This window comes from Phaethon aethereus (genome assembly GCF_964289735.1).
Source record: "Phaethon aethereus genome assembly, chromosome: 1".
NCBI lineage: Eukaryota > Metazoa > Chordata > Aves > Phaethontiformes > Phaethontidae > Phaethon > Phaethon aethereus.
This window is the reverse complement of record NC_138575.1, coordinates 34,740,850-34,761,465: the sequence shown is the minus strand read 5'-3', so window position 1 is coordinate 34,761,465 and position 20,616 is coordinate 34,740,850. Positions and strand designations below refer to the sequence as shown.

General features: G+C 39.8%; 1 protein-coding gene across 1 annotated transcript in view; it reads right to left on the bottom strand.

The window, feature by feature from the left end:
- Nucleotides 1–3,450: 3,450 nt before the first annotated feature.
- The window catches only part of TMEM117 (transmembrane protein 117), a gene marked incomplete at its 3' end in the record, with an annotated part of 236,074 nt that continues 218,908 nt past the window's right edge, over nt 3,451–20,616 (bottom strand). The window contains exons 6-7 of the mRNA XM_082002533.1: nt 14,446–14,575; nt 3,451–4,091 (exon numbers count right to left, since the gene is read on the bottom strand). Coding sequence (XP_081858659.1) covers nt 3,451–4,091; nt 14,446–14,575 — 771 coding nt within the window. The remainder of the gene's footprint in view (nt 4,092–14,445; nt 14,576–20,616) is intronic.

Sequence of the window (20,616 nt, the reverse complement as noted above, 5' to 3'; positions counted from 1 at the left end):
AAGGTACTTTCTACAAACATTCTTACCTCCATGTCATTTCCATCTCAGCAAAGGTAATTGTTGAGGATGCTAAGGCAATTTATAGGCACCTGTGGGCTCATAAATCTTACGTGCTTAACCTAGAGATGTCTTTTCTATGTATGCTATTTTAGGCAGTATCTATCATCCATCAATGTACTGTGTATATACGGTAAAAAAAAGAACTGTTGTACCAAATCTGATCTCTGACAAAGCAGACACAGGCCAGCCCTTGTAGCGATGGCGACTGCTAGATGGTTTATTATAGAGGGCAGAATGGAGACTTGTGCACTGTGAAAAAATTGACACTTCCTCAAGTTTCTTCCCTTCTATGAATTCTTCAATTTCTTCAGGAAAAGAAAAAAATACTAAAAAATTTGTGTAATACTTAGGCTTTCAGGAAAAGCTCAACCATCCATATCAAGGTCCCAGTGATGGGTACTAGACTAGAAAGCATTTCAGAGTATTTTGAGTTAGCGAAGCATTTCAGAATATTAATAAGGAACAACAGTTGGAATCAATGAATGTGTTTAGAGGAGGAATAATTCCATTGCAGGTAACCAATTTTAGGCCTCCTACTTAGCCATCCAGTCTCCCGTGGACACTTCTACTGTTCGTGAAAGAAGACAAGTTGCTTCAGGAGAAGACCAAGGATGACTCTGCATTGGTAGCTCAGCTCAGGTATTCAGTGTAGGTTGTGCCCACTTACTCTACCCTAATTCAAATTGCATGGTCTCTGCACACGAATGAGATTCGTCCAAACTGTACTCCAGCCACTGTCATGCATTCAGTTTATAGGGACCAGACAAGAGCTAAACTGAAGTAAAACCCTGAGATGCACAAACTGTGGGCACTGGCTTCTCAGCACCAACTGTTTCCCTCCACAAACCCATTCCTGCTGAGTTGTGCTACTTACTAACACAGAGATAAAAGGCCAAGTTAGGTACTCAATCACCTTTAGGGTGTTCAGCTCCCAAGACTCTGCCTGCTTCAGATGGAGCTTAGAGTAAGCCTAGCCACCTAACTCAGGCTTCTCAAAATTAACACTGGAAGTGGAGAGTGGAAATACTCCTCTCTTCTCCCATCTGTGTCTGTGTTTACAAATGAGACTCCCACACAACTGAGGAGTCTTTCCTCCTTTAATTAAATTGATGAGTTGATCATGGTGAGTGGCTACACAGAATCTTTTAACTTCTTATGGATTCATGATATAAGCAGTCTCTCTGCTTGACCATTAATTTAAATACTCATGCAAAATCTAGGATTACTTGATGCTTTTCTCTCTTTCATGCAGGCTTGTAATGACCTTAAAAGCATTAACTCAATGTGAGGTCACGGAATTATTTTAGCTGCGCATCAGTTGCTTAATAACAGTTTTCTCAGAGTCATGTAATCATGCAGGCTGTAAGGCTCAAGTAATTATTTTATTTTATGCCTACCTATTAATGGATTTAACTACTCCTATGCACTAAAAGGAGAAATCAGGTAACAGGACATTTTCAGTACTTGGGTTTACAGTGTCCAAAGCATACAGAGAAGCATGTATCTGCAAAAGGAATCAGATATTTCTGTAACTACTTAAGAAATCAAATGCTGTTTGAAAGTCAAACATGAATATAGTCGCCTCCTATAGTACAAGCAGGACCTCACAGTGCTTTACCATTAGTAATTAATGGCTTGACTTTGACTATATCTTAAGTCAATTAAATAAGTTTATAGGCTGCGGTAGGCAAAAGCTAATAGATTTATTTTTAGTCATAATTTTTCATGGATAAAAATTTAGTCTGATTATAAAGTGAACTTTCTCCTGATGAAATATTAAATGTTCCATAAGAAAAATATTTGATTTTGACATTACTGTGATACTGCCTGTCTTTTTTAGTGTCACAAATATTTATGATTTTAAACAGGACAATGTGTGGGTAAAATGTTTAAAAAAATTGCAGAACTAACAGAATATGTTCCTGCCTCATAATAAACAATTGTTGAATGATGTTTATTAAAAGTGGCTCTCAAGTGACAGTTAATAAATGCATAGTTCTATTATGCATGCTAAATCCAGCATTCCGAAAACTTAAAAGCAGATAGATCAAAACAGCGGAGATAAAAAAGTCACAAAGACAAAATGCAGCAACACCAGTAAATGACAGGGAAATAATTCAGACTTAAAAATGACTTATTATTTAGTAACTTGTAACAACAATTTATAGAACTAAATTAGAGGCAAATCAGAGTCTTTCAGATGTTTAGTTATGCAATTTCTCTAGTGCATATAGTTTGATCATACAGCAGAGGAATTGACATTACAAAGTCCCCTTCAAAAAAGAAAAAAACCTCAGTTTCTCTGTGTTTCTGCTTCCAGGTTACACTTATTCAGGGATAATGAACGAAGGAAAAAAAAAACCAGTACAACGGAATTCAATTACTAATCTATTTTAATTAAAACCCCATACCATTTCTTCAGTATTTACAGAAGTTAGACTGTCTATATGTGGTGTGTTTTTATGTATGTTTCACATATGCCCAGACTATATTTGCATTGACCCACACAAACACTGGATTTAATGGGCTTCACGTCCTTTACTGTAATCACTCCATTGGCTCTTTGATGTTGCATAGGTTTGGTGTGATGATGGAAAGGGTTGCTTTGACCATGTATTTTCACCTCTGTTTTTAAAAGGTGAAGGGCAAAACTCTTCATCAAGGAGCAGTTTATCTTTAATTAGGAAAAATATAATTAGGCATTATCACCTAATTGCTATTACTGATGGAGAAAGTCATATTTTCACAAGTAGTGACCCATGCTGTATTATCACTCTGCTGTTTACCGCATAATGAATCTGTATTTGTGTTTGGCAGCTAGCCAGCAAAAATTAAAAGGTAATCAACATGCTTCTCTGCAGTCCGGTCATCAAAGTCACTGGCTTCACAGATGAGTAAATAACAAAGTCAAGTTGTGATGTCCTAACAGAAACCTTTTTTTAGGAATAATTATATTTATCTCCTCTGTCAAGACATCAAATGATACTTGAAATAACCATATACAAAAAGCTTTGCAAAATAGATTAGAAGAACTGTGCTATACATCTGGTGTTGAGTTAAAAAACAGTTTAATGTCTCAAGGCACCACCACGGTAGAATTTTATACCTGCAAGTAATCATCTAATACACTATTATACAGTTAAGGTAATGTATTAATAAATAGCTTGTGCAATTTTGGGAAGCAATCTATAAAGGAATGTTAGATATACAGTAGGCACGTACTATAATACAAATAAAAAACAAAATTCCTAGAAAAAAAGCATGCTGAGCACCTTTTGGTATAGGTTGAGTTTCTTATTCTAAACGCTATGTAAATCTTAACTTACAAAAGGTAAAACTGAAATCTTATAGTAACTGCTTATTTAAACTGATTTTCCTGGGTATTTGCCTCTATGTCACAGGATTACTCTTAGGGACAGAGGACTCTGGCACTGGTTGTAAAGGGCTATCTTGTTCATTCAGTTGTGCGTTCAAGTTTTCAGAAGTTAGGAGAGAAGAATTAAAAACTATTTCACTTAAGTCTGATTTTATGGATACGAGATGTGGTTCTTGAAAACTTAATGGTTCTTCTACTAACACCTGTGTATTTTCTCGTGTCATTCCCATATCTGACGGTGACTTTCGTTTCATTCTTGTGTATGATTTGTCTAAATTCTCCATGCCTTGGTCAGTTTTCTGAAATCGCCCAAAGAACCAGATGAAGAAACCAAACAAAGCAAAAGCCAGCAAACTTGGAATAAAAGCCAGGCATTTGACATCAAGGCTAGAGCCTGTGAATCTGCTGTGCAAGAACATGTCTCCTTCAGCATAGGTCCGGTTGGTCAGTGGGTTAGTGTTATTGGATCTCCACTCCCAAGACAACTTAGTTCTATTAAGGTCTTTCAAGCTTTCAGAGTCCTTCACTGTGTAGATCTTCTGTCCAGGACCGATGTATTGACCATATTCCTGAGGTTTGTAAAATATTTGGTTCTTCCACATATTCAGATCCAAGATTAAAACAAGGAAGATAATTCCATAGTTAAACCATTTGCCTGTTGGAAAAAGAAATGTCTGTCATCTGATACAACCATTTTAGAAGCAGTACAAATACATTCATATGTAAAAGCTACTCAGAGAAAAAAAAAATCCTTTTTTTATTAATCTGTAAAGCAAAGTCATAATAAAATGTCCAGCATAGTCAGATTTATGCTGAATATCCCCTAGTATTTCACAATTAGGTCTGGGCACATAATAAAATAATTTTGTAACACAAGCACAGCAGTATATCAATTGAATTCACACTGTGGTTTGCAGGTGACCTGCTGATTAGACCAATAGGTGATGAGGTACAGATCAATAAACCTAAAAAAGCATTAATTCCAGGGCTTAAAAAATATTCACACGTAAGTTTTCCATGAAAAGGCCACATTTGATAGAACTGTGCCAGGAATGACTGAAGGGACTGAAGTTTTGGGGTTGGTAACTGTGTAAATTTTAAGAATTTATACATATATTGTTTGATATACCAGCCATGGTGCACAGACATATTCAGGTGAGGGCAATCAGATAAACTGTGATTTAGAGATATTAAACCCTTGAGACACAGCAAGGGCTGACTGCAGTCTTGGGAGGCTAGTCAGCTTAGCTTTTCCTATAGTCTGTTTAGTGAGAAACTCCAAGGAGTGACTCATAGTCTAACATTAAGCTCCTGCAATACTGGAGGAAGAAACCTTTCTCCTTTTATTATTTAAAATTGCTCTTTTGCATGCTTCCTCCAAGCATCCAAAAGACATTAAAGATAAGTTTATGCAATTGCAAAGTTAGCCCTGATTAGAGTTAGGGTGTTGGAACAGATGAACTCCAGGTGTCCCTTATAACCTAAATTATTCTATGAATACGCAAAACAAAGCATACTATTTTCATAGTCAAAGCATCTCTTACATTCTAGCTGGACATATGTTAAAATCTTACCTGTGCAGTGATGACTGGCACCACCCAATAACCCAGCAAATCGACATGTCAGCATTATGTGAAAAGACATTCATGGAGGAATGTTCCTGCTGGTAAGGAATGATATTGGTCTATGCTAGAATCACACTTAAATATGTTTCAGGGTGAAAAAGAAAATGAGTATCAGAGTTATCTATCAAATGACTTATGCCATTGGCTTGTAAAGAATGAATGGATTCCAGTTCCTGAAAGTCTGTGTATTCAAATTGTATGACCAGAATGCTCCATGAGGGTGAGGAGGGTAACTCCTTGTATTTCAGCAATTGTGTTTAATAGCCCTCTTCAGTCTAGGTTATACTTAGAGTGAAAATGAACAAGAATGTTCATTCCGTTGTGTTATTGTCTCTATCCAGAAATCAAACTGCCTTGAAAAGACCCTGCAGCCAATCCTGTTCACATAATTCCTTGAATAACACCTCTATCTTTTTTCTTGGTTTTTATCAAAATTGTAATTGACCTGTTAAAGAAAATTATTGTTTTAGAAGATTATCACCACATGTTATAATAATTAAGTTTCTTAAATCAACACTAACACACTGAAAATGATACTAAAATATGAAATGCAGTAACAAGCAATACGATCTAACTTGACACTGCTTCCTGCAGATTTTTGCCCTGTATTTCACGTGTTTCTCTCCATCAGAATAACCCTAGCTTCGCCATCATGTATGAACTTTCAACAGACAGAGACAGAATATATCTTGCATAGTGTGTGTTGATGGTCTGGCTGGGACACACATATTCGCTGATAAATTGGCTGCTGTCAAACAGAATATTATGGCTGACTTCTCCCTGCTTTTTCCTCAGCTGGACACTAACTTAGATGATTCTCCTTTACCTAACCACCATTTCTCAGGACACAATGATAATGTCACTATTTTTCAGATTCCCACCCTCTGAAAAATGTTTTTGAAGCTGACTGTGAGTTCTGAGTTCTTTTGAACTGTGAGTTCAAAAGTTATTTTATGTTGAGTGTTGGATAGAGAGAGAGTGAGACCAACCCACACAGAGAACATTATCACATAATTCTCATTTCCTTAGGAAAACAGGCTAAACACAAATTCCAATGAAACAAATATTAGAGCCATTATCTGTTTATCTATGTCCAGTTTGAAAGAAAACATGATTTACTGCATTCTAAACTTCCTTTCTCTGTTATGGTTGTTCACTTGGACACTTTTTGAAATAATAATTTGTCATCAAATATTATTCTGTGTTTCAGCCAGAAAGCTGTTTCAACCAGAAAGCAACCCCTTCCTGCATTGCCCCAAAATTAATTCCTTAAGACATGTTCATTTCCCAGGAAAATGCACCATAAGCCCATCCAAAAAAAACCTTCCACTTTTGTTATTGCCTTCATCAAAATATTATCTGTGGTACTTTATTTCTGCAGAGCAAAGTCAGGTGACTTTCCAGAGGGATCTGCTAGACCTTAGGGATGGTAGGAAGGGGAAAGAACTCATGTAGGACCAGTATTGCTCTTTCCCTTCAGCTAGAAGTGGCAAGAGTGAAGATGTGTAGGGAGAAAACAGACAACTGAAAGATCAAAATCGGAAGCATAATGAAATGGGGACATTACTGAGACGGCCCTTACGAAGACCAAAATACACTGTTATGGTTTTCTTGATTTCAGGTTTCAGGTATAATGGACAAAGGAAACTTAGATACTGCAATGCTGAGCTATGACCTCCTCTTTGGTCATGATGGCACCCAGTGGATTTCACAGCAAGGACCTGTGTGACCACTTTGTCCTAAATGTCACACGTGTAGAGCAAGCCACCTAAGGAGTAAGACTTGAGATGGCAGCCTGGTGCTGGTGAAGAAGTTGATTAAGAAGCTAGCAAAAAACACTAAAAAAGCTGAAAAGAGGTAGCCAATTGCTTGATCTCAGGCTTCATGTAGCATCAAGTGGGATCGAGTGCACCCTCAGCAAATTTGCATATGACACCAAGCTGAGTGGTGCAGTTGACACGCCTGAGGGATGGGATGCCATCCAGGGGGACCTGGACAAGCTCAAGGAATGGGCCTGTGTGAACCTCATGAGGTTCAACAAAGCCAAGTGCAGAGTGCTGCACCTGGGCCGGGGCAACCCCCAGTATCAACACAGGCTGGGGGATGAAGGGATTGAGAGCAGCCCTGCCGAGAAGGACTTGGGGGTACTGGGGGATGAAAAGCTGGACGTCTTTTCCAACCTTAATAATTCTGTGACTCTGTGTGATTCTATGAGCCGGCAATGTGCACTTGCAGCCCAGAAGGCCAACCATATCCGGAGCTGCACCCAAAGCAGCGTGGCCAGCAGGTCGAGGGAAGTGATTCTGCCCCTCTACTCTGCTCTGGTGAGACCCCACCTGGAGTTCTGCGTCCAGCTCTGGAGCCCTCAGCACAGGAAAGACATGGACCTGTTGGAGAGGGTCCAGAGGAGGGACACAGAAATGATCAGAGGGATGGAACACCTCTCCTATGAGGACAGGCTGAGAGAGTTGGTGTTGTTCAGCGTGGAGAAAAGAAGCCTCTGGGGAGACATTATTGCAGCCTTCCAGTACTTCAAGGGGACTTTTAAGAAAGATGGGGACAGACTTCTAGCAGGGTCTGTCACGACAGGACAAGGGGTAATGGTTTTGAAGTAAAAGAGGGCAGATTTCAACTAGGTATAAGGAAGACATTTTTCACACTGAGGGTGGTGAAACACGGGCACAGGTTGCCCAGAGAGGTGGCAGATGCCCCATCCCTGGAAACATTCCAGGCCAGGTTGGACGGAGCTCTGAGCAACCTGATCTAGTTGGGGATGTCCCTGCTCATTGCAGAAGGAGTTGGACTAGATGGCCTTTAAAGGTCCTTTCCAACCCAAACTATTGTACGATTCTATGTTTCTATGATTCTATGGCTCTATGATTCATCTATCCTACACTGTGGTTTCATAACTGTGAATGTTTTCTAAGATGGATCTGCCTAAAAAAGGCTCCACCCTTCAGACCCTCTCTGATCTGAGATATGCATTTCAATTATTCCTATTTCATAAAAAGCATGAACTTGAAAATCCTTTCCTCAGCTCCTAGACAGAGTTAGGCAGGTGGGAACACAGCCCTAAGCTCCGCTGTTGGGATTGTTGGGTCAGTGTGGACTATAAAGTGTGCTTACACAAACAGCTTAGGTGCAGACAATCCAGTTAAGATGAATTGCAACCTGTATGTCCTAGTGGCAGCTAGTTGCCTGAGACCTGCCTCTGTGCTATACTGGATCTTCTCAAAACGCCTTAAATTTCTCATTTCTAAACAATTTTTCCATTCTCTTCATCACTGCTATGCTCTATGATTTTTCCTTTTCTTTTGAAAACTGCTCTCACCAGAACCAAACACTGTATATGCATAACAGTCTCAGTCCAACCATATATGAACACAATGACGTCTTCCTACTCCTACTCAGTATTCCCTGTAGCCAAGGGCTGTGTTAATCTCCTTAGGCACAAAATGACTGGGAGTTAGCGCTGCCTTGGTTATTTACAGAATGTATTTGCCTCTCTCTAGAATACAGTGTCCTCTGCTGTCTATCCCTCTTCCAAGACATGTACTTTACTGCTGTACTAGCAAGCGTGATAACCAAGTAAGTCCAATTTACCAAGCAATCCTTCTAGATGAGTGATAAATACGTTGAAGCAGACTGAACCAAGAGGCCTGGCAGTCGCCACTCACAAACATCTATTTGATCATAATTCCCTGTGACAAGTAATTTTTGAGACTTACACTGACCAACCTTTAACATTATACATGTGTATAATCTGTGTATATGTATATGTAGATGTATATGTATAATTTCAAATGATTGTCTATTGCAACTTAATTTTAGCATAATGCTTTTTATAGCAAATTTTAGGTCATATAGCAAGTTTATATAGGAAATAAGTTTGGTAAATCAGAAGTCACCTTGTGCATAAACAAGCTCAAGTTTGTAGTTTTTCAAATCATCAGAATAAATATATTATGAAGCTATAGATATTAATTTTCTTTAAAAATATATTTATAATTTCTTTTACAGTGCTTCCACGTTCATTTCAGATGAAAAATGGTACGGGAAAATGGAACCCCACACTATGAAGTCATTTAATTTGCTTCTTAACCCATTTCTGTAGGATCAGTACCACTATTGCTCTAGGGCTGGCTCTACTCCAGTGAGGTCTGTGTGGCCAAGAATACTGGCATACACCTGGCACCATTTAGCCCTTCTTGGAGCATGTGGATTTTTTCATAGACACTGGAAATGGAAGAATGTAGTAAAATCAGCTCTTAAGACTGAAAGGCTAGTTAATCGTTTCAGCAAACTGCAAAGAATTATAGCCAGATTCTTCAACGAAGTTACAATGAAGAAAATTAGGTGGTAAAATAGGCTGTGTCATTCAGCAATGCACTACCTAAAAAAAGACCTGGTTAATAACAGGCTTTCACAATGTTGACATCCTTACAGGCTACCCATGACGTTTGGATAGTCAGGAATATGGTTTGGTGTATTGGGAAACGTGGTGCAATATTGAAATTTGGTGCAATAAACCCCAAAAAGAAAAACTGGAGGGATGTAGAAGAGCATGCACTGGATGTCCTTGTGAGGCTACAGAGCAAAATGTGACACCCTTTTCTAGGCATTGTAGCCTACAACCACTGTTTGGCAATGAAAACTCAGTCCTTGTTTTCTGAGAAAGCGTGGCTGTTGAGGAGGATTGTATCCTCGTGGGTAGAGCACTCACCATAAGGGAAACCTTGACCCTGAACAATGACCATTTATGCCAGTTTGGACCTGCATCAGAGGACCATGCTCTGAACACCAGCCTATACAGGACTCTGCTTAGACACACTATTCCCTCCCTGCTGAAGCTGAACAACTGTGCACTGCACGTGAATGCCAGGGACCTTCTTACAGTGAGAGAGGTGTGGATTTTTCTTTTTCCAGAAAGGTACCCATTTTTACCAGCTGAACAAGATCTTTGGGCAGCGGTCATTTTTAAAGAGGCTGATAAGGTCTCTGAGAGGTTCAGTGACCAGTCCACAATCCCACAGGCAACTGATTTACTGGCCAATTGAGGCAGATCCCAAAGGTCCAAATATCCCAAACCAGCTGCTGATTCTGGAGCATTCTTATTTTTGTATGTCCACTCTGTAACAGAACAGTCATGTCCAAAAAAAGAGATCTCATGTAGAAACCAGTCCTCAGCATCCCGCCTGAGGTCAAGAGGAAATGTGAAAAGTCCACATATTAAGGCTAGACTCAAGCAGCTTCATGCTGTGCAACAGCAGCCAGAGGCTAGTGTAGGAAATGTTGACTTTAGACTCTTATCTCAACTGCAATTTGTTTTTAAAAACATTCAGGTACCTCTGTAAAACATTCAGGTATCTTTGAAATGTTCTTCATATCTTCTGTCACATTAGAGTTATTAGCTAGATACACGTACAGACCCACTCACAGCTGAACTAAGTCACAAATCCTCTGAGGTTTTTTCACATCTGTGTGCACAGACAGTTCTGGTTTTACCTATAACCTTTCTATTTTTGCCCACAGGCTCCCTCAGGCTTCCCTGTGTAGGTGATGCTTGGCCTGAATCTAGACACACATTGGTTTAACTCCACAAGCCAGCCATGCTAGCCACTTGCCAGCCATGAAGATGATGATTTCTCCTCGGGTGGAAGGGGATTCTGGCTAGATCAGCACTCAGAAACACATTTATAAACACACAGAAAAATTTCCCATCTGTTTTGATATCCAAACCTTAACATTTCCTATTTGAAACTTATCTGCATACTTGACAGCAGATGCTCTTGGATCCCCAGTGCTGCTATTAAAGGGTACCACCAGCCCCCCTAGTGCCTTTTAACCATGAAAGAATCTGAAGTAACAAAATTTACTTTTAAGTTTTACAAATTTCCCTGGGTATTATAGAAACTAGGATAGACTATGTATTTTCATAAACAGCAGCCCAAGAAGGAAAACATGCACTTTTCAAGGAACCATCTGTCAAGGGAAATCCAGATGAGTTATGAAGAAGCAGGAATTCAAGTTATTTTTTATGTTCATAGATAAAAGCAGCTATCAAAACAGGATAAAATTATTTAATACTGAGTAGATGCTTGATAGAGTTCCTAGATGCAAAGAAATTTGAGCAAAAAGAGGTATTCGGTTACCAGTAAAAATGAGATATGCTTTTGGTAGTAAATTTAAAATTACACTGAAGTGTATCAGCTACAGGCTGCCGATGTTGATTCAATATTACTGCCAACTTACAACATTCAAAAATCGCAAGTCAGGCCTAAGAAAGCATGTTACTAGTTTAAAGTAGCAAGATGGGTTAAAAATAATACACTTAGTACTGTTTTATTTATCTGCTTTTTTAGACATGGAGTTATGCAGAAACAACATTTCATTTTTTTCCCCTGCAATCATGAGCTTTATTTTATGAAAGCTGAAATTCTCATGCAGTCACTGAATTCAGGAGCTAAGACTTTAAGACAAAATAGCAAAAAAGAAAAAAAGAAAAAGAAAAGCAACTCTCTTAATGCGTGATAAAATCGGAAGAGTTGGCAACACAGAGCATGTAACTGTGAAATCCTTCATCTGTACAGAACTTGCGTGAAGCCATGAAGCACACACCGATGGAAAGGTGGTTTAAAGTCCTTTACTCCTCTGAATGTCCCTTTACTTAGAGCTGCTTCTTTGTAGGACTGTTGCTCATAAGAGCAATCCAGCACAGAATGGGGATGCTCAGGGGAGTCCTAGGGCTGCTGCTCTTATTTATATCAAACAACAGTGATCAAAACAGACTGTAAAAGAATGTATGAAGAATATTTCCAGTTTCTACAAATCAGGGCACAGGTCATAGATTCACAGCCTGACTTTATCCCTATGGCAAGTACTAAAATAAATGATATTCAGGCCTTAGTCTTCTTTTCCTGCTTGTTACTACAAAGAAGTCTTATGGTTAAATTTAACACTCTGGATCCCATGTATTAAACAGGACTTAAATACAGCAGGCTTGCTGCCAGTAGCAGTGTCCTACCCCCATGTCATCTGCTGCAGTTGCATTCATGTGCATCACTCTCTACCCTCATTTTAGATTGGATTACATTCATCTTGTGATATATATATTGAACTGGTTCTTTCTTTCTTTTATTAGCTCCTTGGTTTGAGTAGAAAATTACAAGTATCTACACATCCACACAATAACTAGAGCTTGAAAATGATCCAAGATGATACCCTAACCTAAGACAAGAACTGATGGCAAGAACAGATGGTTCAAGCAAAACTTACCCAAAGGGAGGTTCTTGTGCCATGTGTTATGGCTGTTTATTAGAACTCCTAAAGGGTGGTGTAGCACCGAGATAAAACAGGCACTCCGTAGACCGAGTACGTGACATGCAGTCAAATGGATTGATTTGTCTAGTGAATCTAATAAATGGATCTTGCTTATATTGAGACAGGAAAAATATTCCTCAGCTCCTATTAATTAGCTCATCCTTATTAAAAGAACACCTTCTCACCAGAAAATCAGAAAGGCCTCTAGTCCTCTCTGCAGAAGACTCTACAATGAATAAATATTGGTTTCTCTTGCTTGGTCTGTTTTCAAACAGCAGCACTGTTAGCAGTTGTATTTCTGATCCCTAATTTATGTTCTTTGCCATTGCTTATTTTTTGCTCTTCCCTGATTATCATCAATATCCCTGTCTCTTCTACAATGCAAAGCTGTTCTTTGCTGTTCAGTCCCTCTTCCCCCACCCACTGTTTTTCATCTACATTAATTATATCCTGAGTTTCTGTATCTGATGGCGCAGCCCACCCTATCATTCCTCGGTCACTGTACACGCTCCTCTGTGCACCCATTCCACTATTTCTCCTTATACAATGGAATAACTGCAGGGCATCTGGGAGCCTTGTGGGACTGAGCCTCTCCAAATTCATGCGCTAGTCTTGAGAAGTAGAAAAAAAATCTTTTTCACTAGCCCTGAATACCCTGCCTATACTTCAAATCAAATATTTGATGCTTATATTCTTTTTTTCTCTCTCCCTTTTTGCTCACTTGGGAGAGAAAAATGTGTTCATCATGTACACATCCCACCTTTTCTCACCCTACACCTTCTAGTCACTGATCATGAGATCATTTACTTCATCCTGTTCCATAAACCACTAGTAGCTCAAACGGTCTCACTCAGACATGCCCCAGCCCTTCTTCCCTCTTGCTGGCTGGCTGTTCTCTCTCAGTATTCCAGCAGGGCACCTACATCCAATTTTGAAAAACTTGCCATCCCTCCATCTGCACTTCATACTGGTCCACTTGCCTTCCCTCTTTCAGTAGCCAGCAGGGAACTTTTGCACTCATTTACTCTTCTTTTCTGGTTTTTAATCTGATCCCTCAGATTTCTGCCTTCTCTGCTGAAAGTGCCTTTTCTGAGGCCTCATTCAGCCTCTCTCGACTGAGTCTTGGGTTTGCCATCCTCTCCTCCTCAGCACATTTTCTTCCCTCGGCTTTTGCTGCCTGGTGAGCTTGTGACTCACCTGCTAGCTCTTGGCCTTATCTTTGTATCATCTCTGAATGCTCCTTTTGTCCCTGCTCTGCAGGAGTTTCACATGGCTGTGTCACTGGATGCCCTCATCTATCTTATTCCTGTACAGTATCATGTGCCGTGATTGTTTCTATTAGCACTTAAAGACCCCTGTTAATTCACACCTGCATTCTTCTGCTATCCATTATTATCCAATTCTTCCCAGTGTAGAGTGAGGAGCTGTGCTCCTTCTGCATAGCTTGAAGGTAAAATCAAAATATTTATCCCTATTTAACCTTCTTCTCTTTTTTGTTCCCTACTTTTATTAAAATACTGTCTCACAGTATGCAAGAATCAGATACTTTTTATCTATATGTACCACCCATTTGAATAACTGCAGTTCTATTTTATTTGAAGTTATTTAACTGTCTGCTTCTGGTTAGATGACTGATGGGAGTATGGTTATGAGTGGCCTTTGCCAGATGAGAATGACCAAAGTTATGAAAAGATATTAGCATAAATCATAGCAAAGGCATCTGAAAGCATAAGAGATTTGAAAATGAAATAAGCCACTAATTCCCCTAGAGAGTAATTTTAGATAAAAGATCTCTGAAGCTACATTAGGTATTACTTAGTGTCACAAGAAGTTGCTGAAATCCGTGGAAAAGAGCAGGTGTCTCTGATCTGTAAGATACAGATTCCTCATTTCCCTGAGAAGTTTATATATGGATGATATGGACATGGACAGATAAACAGATAGAAAAACAGTAATCTGGGACACACACACACAAAAGTATGTGGTTAAGAACATTTTAGCATACATTTATTACACAGAAGCAGTTCACTGTGTGACTATGTCAAAATCTGTAAGATTACATACCTGTTATATGGATGTGATATTCCTCTTTGAAGATCTTTTGGAAATAAGGTACTTTGAACTGCATGTGTGCAGATGGCAAGCCGGGAAGATTCACTTCAACATCACCCATAAAATGTGGAAACTCCCAGTCCTGTTAAAAAAAGAAAAGTAAGAGCCTAAATATAAGCTTTCATGGTATATTTTTGCCCTTTAAAAGGGCTGAAATTAATAGAAGGGAAATGTTCTATTTTTAAGCCTACCGTTATTGGATTTTCTTTATTTTAAAGTTTGACTGAACCACTTGAAATAGAACGCCTTGTTTATATTAGATATTACAAAATGATTTTTACTTCAACTCCGTGTGTTTAAAAGTTCACCTCAGAATGACAATATTGAAGCCACTGTACCAGCTGATAGTGCAAAATAGCCTAAGCATATGAATACCCACATAGAAACCTTGCAATACTAGTTACAACGTCTGTTACTAATTTGGCAAACAGTTTACAGGGAAGAAATTGGCAAAGAAGGCTTGACCCTTTCAAACATTTCATATATCTGATTTCTACTTGTTCAACTTACAGGGTGTTTTCTGTATTTGGTCTTAATATATTTAAATAAAGACTCCCTGCAAGTGCAGGCACTTCAGCATAATCAGTCCAAGCACAGTTTTCTCCGCTGACGTGTTCCAGCTGACCAGGTAATGCTGGAAATGTGGAACCTCTTACCTACCGTTGCGCGTATTTTGGTAGCATGTGGTAACCCAGCTGAGGAGGAGCTACATTTAAAGGAATTTTTCGCTTGGTTATCTGCACCCACCATCAGTCACTTGATATATAATAGCATGGCTCATTAGAGCCAAAACTGAAAGCCTGGCAATAGTGCTGGAATCACTGCAATTACTGTCAGAGTGGCTACTCCATGTGCTGCGGACTGCTGGTGATCTGCTGCTAAAAATGTACTGACCCTGTTCCCGTGCATACCCCTGGGTTTGTACACCACCACGGAGTGCAACAAGCCCCTGGATTACTAAAAGTAAGATAAAGGAATCTGAAAGGGGAAGAGCTCTGTGAGTGACTTGTGTTTCCTTCATATGAAAACCATTCCCGTGCAGCCACCTCCCCAAAAGGACGGTTTTTTTTCCCCAGTTTTCTAAGGCTGGAAACTTTCCTACCAGGGTAATGAAAAAAAAAATGATTCAAACCTAAAAATTATCTCTGAAAAATAAATCACTGTATATAACAACTTCCAAGAATTGCTAAGGGCTCCAACATTTTCTACAGTGGAAGGGAAACGGAAGGGTTTTATCAGCAGGGAGTAGCACGGCCCAAACACTAACAGCAGCTGATTTCTGCTAACTGCTTGTGATACTGAGTTAAATGGATTAAGAAGAGTAAAAGCAAGGAGAAAACCTGACCCTCTGCACCTGGTTCTCAATGTTCACAGCGGTACAGAAAGTGCCAACTTACAGATGCAGAAGATAAGAGAAATAAGGATGCTCTCCTTTTGCCTTATCACTAACGCAGCGCACGCACTCCTGGTCACGATGCACGGTGATGACTGCCCAGCTGCACAGCCCCTTACCCGCATCCGCAGCCATCCCCTTGCAGGCAGATAAACATTCAAAAAGATAAAAATTTGATGGGTGTACACTCTCAGTCCACAGTATCTAGTATACATCTCTGGACTGGTGTCTCATGTTAAGCAAGTGATACATACTCTCACCCAGCAATAAAAATATTACATATTCCTGAAGATAAATGAATGGAGAGCTGTGGACTCTGCATTAGAAATAAGTAAACATGGGACTATAAATCTGGCCTCCTCCTCTTACCTTGCCCCAATGCCTTTTGCCGATTTAGAGATGAAATTCCACCGTACAGAATTTTGCATTAGAGTGTGTCTTTGCATCTGAATTTTATAAAAAAGTTCATCATTTTTTCTCATCTGTATGAATATTACCTGATAATGAGTAACTAGAGTGCCAGCTCTATCAGATGTGCAATTTACTGTATTATTTGTTTCAGCAAACAGCTATTGAGACTGAAAAATATTTCATAAAACAAATCAAAACAGGGAGATCCAACCCCAACAGTGTGCTACCGTTTACATTATAACAGACAGGTGAGAGGAAAGCCCATTAGAAAAATACATATTTGACACCCCAAACCATGGCTGCCTTTCACATGTACATTATTTCACATTTTCTACATATATACCCCACACTGTATGAAGCATGCTTGAATTGTATCATGACCTCTGTTACCCCATAGCCCCGTAATATGCTACTGCCATTGCTAGAGAGACACGGGCACTGGAGACCTCACAGCTATAAACAACTCACCAGTGCTCAGCTAAAGAAATGCAGATCTGGGGCTGGGCAAAACTGCTTTTAGGGGTCACAAGGAGAACAAAAAAGCATCTAACACACGTAAAAAAAACAGCGAGGTCTGAAAGTATGTTAGCAAATGTCAGAATGCCCCCCAGTAGATCCTAGAGTGAGGAAAAAGAAACCATCCGGATGAACGTCATACCCTTCCCAGCAAAGGACTCCAGATGCCAATGACACGCTGTAATGTCCCCACCGACCCCCACAAGGCTGAAACTGCCCGTTTCAGGACCCGCAGGAGCAGGGTGAGGGTAGACGAAACACCGGGAAAAGTGGTAGAAACTCAGAAGTGTGTGTATAACAATGTTGACATTATTATTATTACCGAGACATTTTTCTGCATAGGAGTATTATTTTCTGTAATAATTAGATCTCAACTAATACTGATCCTTGGATTAGACTGTTAAAATTTAAATGATAGTAATAATAAATTCTTGGCTTTATACGGTGTTTCTTCTTTGCCCATAAATAACATTTTGAATGTAACACCTTTATCAGTATGGTTATAAAATCTGTTATTTAAGAACAGTCCCACAGGAAACACAGAAATAAAATAATAAAAAACAACAACAAAATAAAACAAAACACAATAAAATGTATTTTAAAGCAATATTAAAAGGAGGAAACTAAAATAATGAGTTAAACCTACTGACTTACATGCAAGTCACTACAGCCACAGCACTTAGGAAAATGAAGCTTCAGTTTAGGTGATTAAATAGCCTTTGGGGCTTCATTTGGCTCACAGTTTTGGTTAAAGTGTGAGCCTTTACTGTCCATGTAGTGACGTTATCACCTGTAGACACATAGCTGTAGTATTATTACTGTGCAGGAGAAGAGCAGATGACTATTAACTTTTTGGGCAAGTGCCAATATCAGGTTGTCAAATCCAAGCACAAAAATGTGGCTATTTTGCTAGCTAGATTCTAAGAAAGTGTTGTCCAAAATCTGTTGACTCTGTTACATTTTTTTTTCCTTACTGACAAGCAAAAGACAATTTAATTTCAGCAAAATCCAGAAAACCATTTTTCCAAGAAATTCAAGGTGCTAGAAGGAATAATCTACCTCATTTGTTAATAGGTACACTAATAGTGCAAGTGTACAAGCCCATACATCTAACCGCTCCCCTCGCGGGAACGCAGCTCAGGCCTGCGTCACACTTTCATACGCGGCGTTTTCTCTCCATGGTCTCCGACATCAGTCTGTGCTATTAGCCTGTGCTCCCCTCCGGGACATGAGTGACGTACGCTGTGTTCTCTAAGTCCTCAGCTCATCATTACACAAAGTTCACTTGATGAGCTTTAGTCCTTATTGCTGAGGTGCCTGTTCTCTGCCGTATCTGGGATCTCATTAGGAACTGGGACCAAAAGACCGTATTTAGAATGCATGTCTACTTGCAGAGTTTGAAAAATAAAGCCATACAACCGTACTGTTAGCTCGTATTTGTATCTCATACTATATGAACAGATTGTTTCTTCTTTAAACCCATCAGCATCAAATTTCTAATACTCATCTATGATTGTTTCTTCTTTAAACCCATCAGCATCAAATTTCTAATACTCACCTATTTCAGTGGCTTCCAAGCTGGGGAGCCTGCAGTATAATTCTATGCGGTTTATGAAGAAGAAACCAACCCAGAACCAGCAGGCTCAAATCAGCTGCACAGAGGTCTCTAACCTCACTGGCAAGTTTTGTGGGATGTGCAAATCAAATGAGGTTCTTGCCTCATTTCACTCTAGTCATGAGGAAAGGGCAGCCAGAGGATGAATTTAAGACCACCGAGGGGTTCATCCTAGTGTTCCAACGGGCAAAGGGAGCACCTCTGATTTCCATCAGCTACCTCATTAAACCCAGAAGCACAGACAAAACTGGACGCTGCAAAAGAGGCGATCATGGTATTTTGATTTTTTTCCTTTCGCTTCTAGTTCCCCACACCAAACAAATGCACACAGTCTGCTGCCGTGCCAGGTACTGATTTAAGACCCTGCAGTGGAGCTGGCAGCACTGATTTGGCACGTCTTTAAGTAAAGGTGTTTTTAGTAATGGTAACTAGATATTTTTAGTAATGGTAACTGAGCATCAAAGCCACACTTTCTGATATGATCCGGCCCTTCTCTGCAATCACATGAGGACAAGAGAAGGCGTTGCCTGGAGAAGCCCCGTCCTGACATCCGAGCCAGGATGCGCAGCTGCCCTGGGGCTCCCAGCTCCCAGCCAGGAGCTCCTTGATGGAGGTGCTCCTTGCTGCTTGGTGGTTTTCATTGCAGGCTCTGGGCCATTTCTCCCAGCCCCAGAGGACCAGGACCAGGTGCCAGCAGGATTCAGCAAGGATCTTAAGCTGTCTGGGAGGGCAACGCTAGCCCTCCGCAGACCGCATCCCACGCTTCGTGCACACACGACCCCACGTCCCTCAGCCACCAGCCCCTTTCCACCCAGGGAAAACTGCCACAGAGAAGATGGGACTGGGATTAAAAACCAGTAACAACTAATTTAAACAAATGTCCCATGCTTTCACCTCTCCTCCTGTCTGATTGTAGCTCATAGGGTGTTTGGTACACAGTAAATATGAAATAACCTTAAAAATAATATAAACACTGCTCAGATATAATCATGTAAGCAGACAAACGCACGCTGAATAGTTCTGCTTTAAGTAGTGATGATATATGCTATATTTAATGCTAGGAACACATTTGTACTTTAAACCCCTCGGAATAATAAATAAACAAAAATAGAGGGAAGGAACTGAGAAAATGCATACATGAATGTGTATACGTGTGCTTGTTCCAGAAACTGCCTATAGCAATTTTTGTTTAATTTATTAAAATTCTTTTAATTTATGAGGTAGAAGACTCTGTGTTTTCAGGTATCTTTGCACCTCTTAGGTCTGTTTCAACTCTCAGAACATGGCAGACAGGCAGACAGCTAGAGGAAATTTAATGAGAGGCAATGACTATATATTTTGGCAAGTGTTTGAAGTATAAAATGAACAGCTGGAATTAGAGACAAAGGCCTGATTCCTCTGCGGTTATCTCTAACTTCATTGCCATGCTACAACTTGCAGTGATCTCTGCAGCTGAGATTTCTGCAGCTGTGAGCTGCTAAAGTACAAACATCATTTCAATATTTCATTCAAACATACGTAAGAAGGGCAGTCAACAGCCATGACTATAACTCACTTTCATGCCTGTGAGATCAATTCTACTGCTCAGTTTCTGGCCTTCTGTTCTTTGCCAACACCTTGTTTAAATAGGAAGAAAGTTTAATAGACATTGCGGTTTTTAGCCCGCGGTAAATGAAAAATATACACCTACTCTTAACATTACCACCTGTATAATTGTATTGCTTCAGTGGGGCTACTTAGCTCCCACAGTGAAAGATGACACGTTATTCTTCAAAAGACCTCCTGCTTCATGTTGTTACTACCAGTGCTAATCTATCCATAGTTTTCAAGTCCAGAAAGTTTTATTTGATCTGCTCATCTGTTTTGGCTTCACCTGCTTGGATTGTTATCGGCAACAACGATCACAAAACCACATCAGGAACTGTGGCACAAAGTCCTTAATTGCAGACGTAGCTACACCTTTTATCTCTTAGTCTTGATTTAACGAATTCAAAATATGGACAATCCACTGTAACAGTGGAATAACTGCTTCAGCTGAGCTCCAACCTCCTGAGATAGAAGACTGATGACAGCTTCCAGGACCAGAGACGGGTATAGAAAGGCTATGCCTGCACTATATGGCAATGTAAAGCATGGACATACACACAACCTTGCTGTCGTTCTCCATCATCTTTGCACTCTTCTCCTC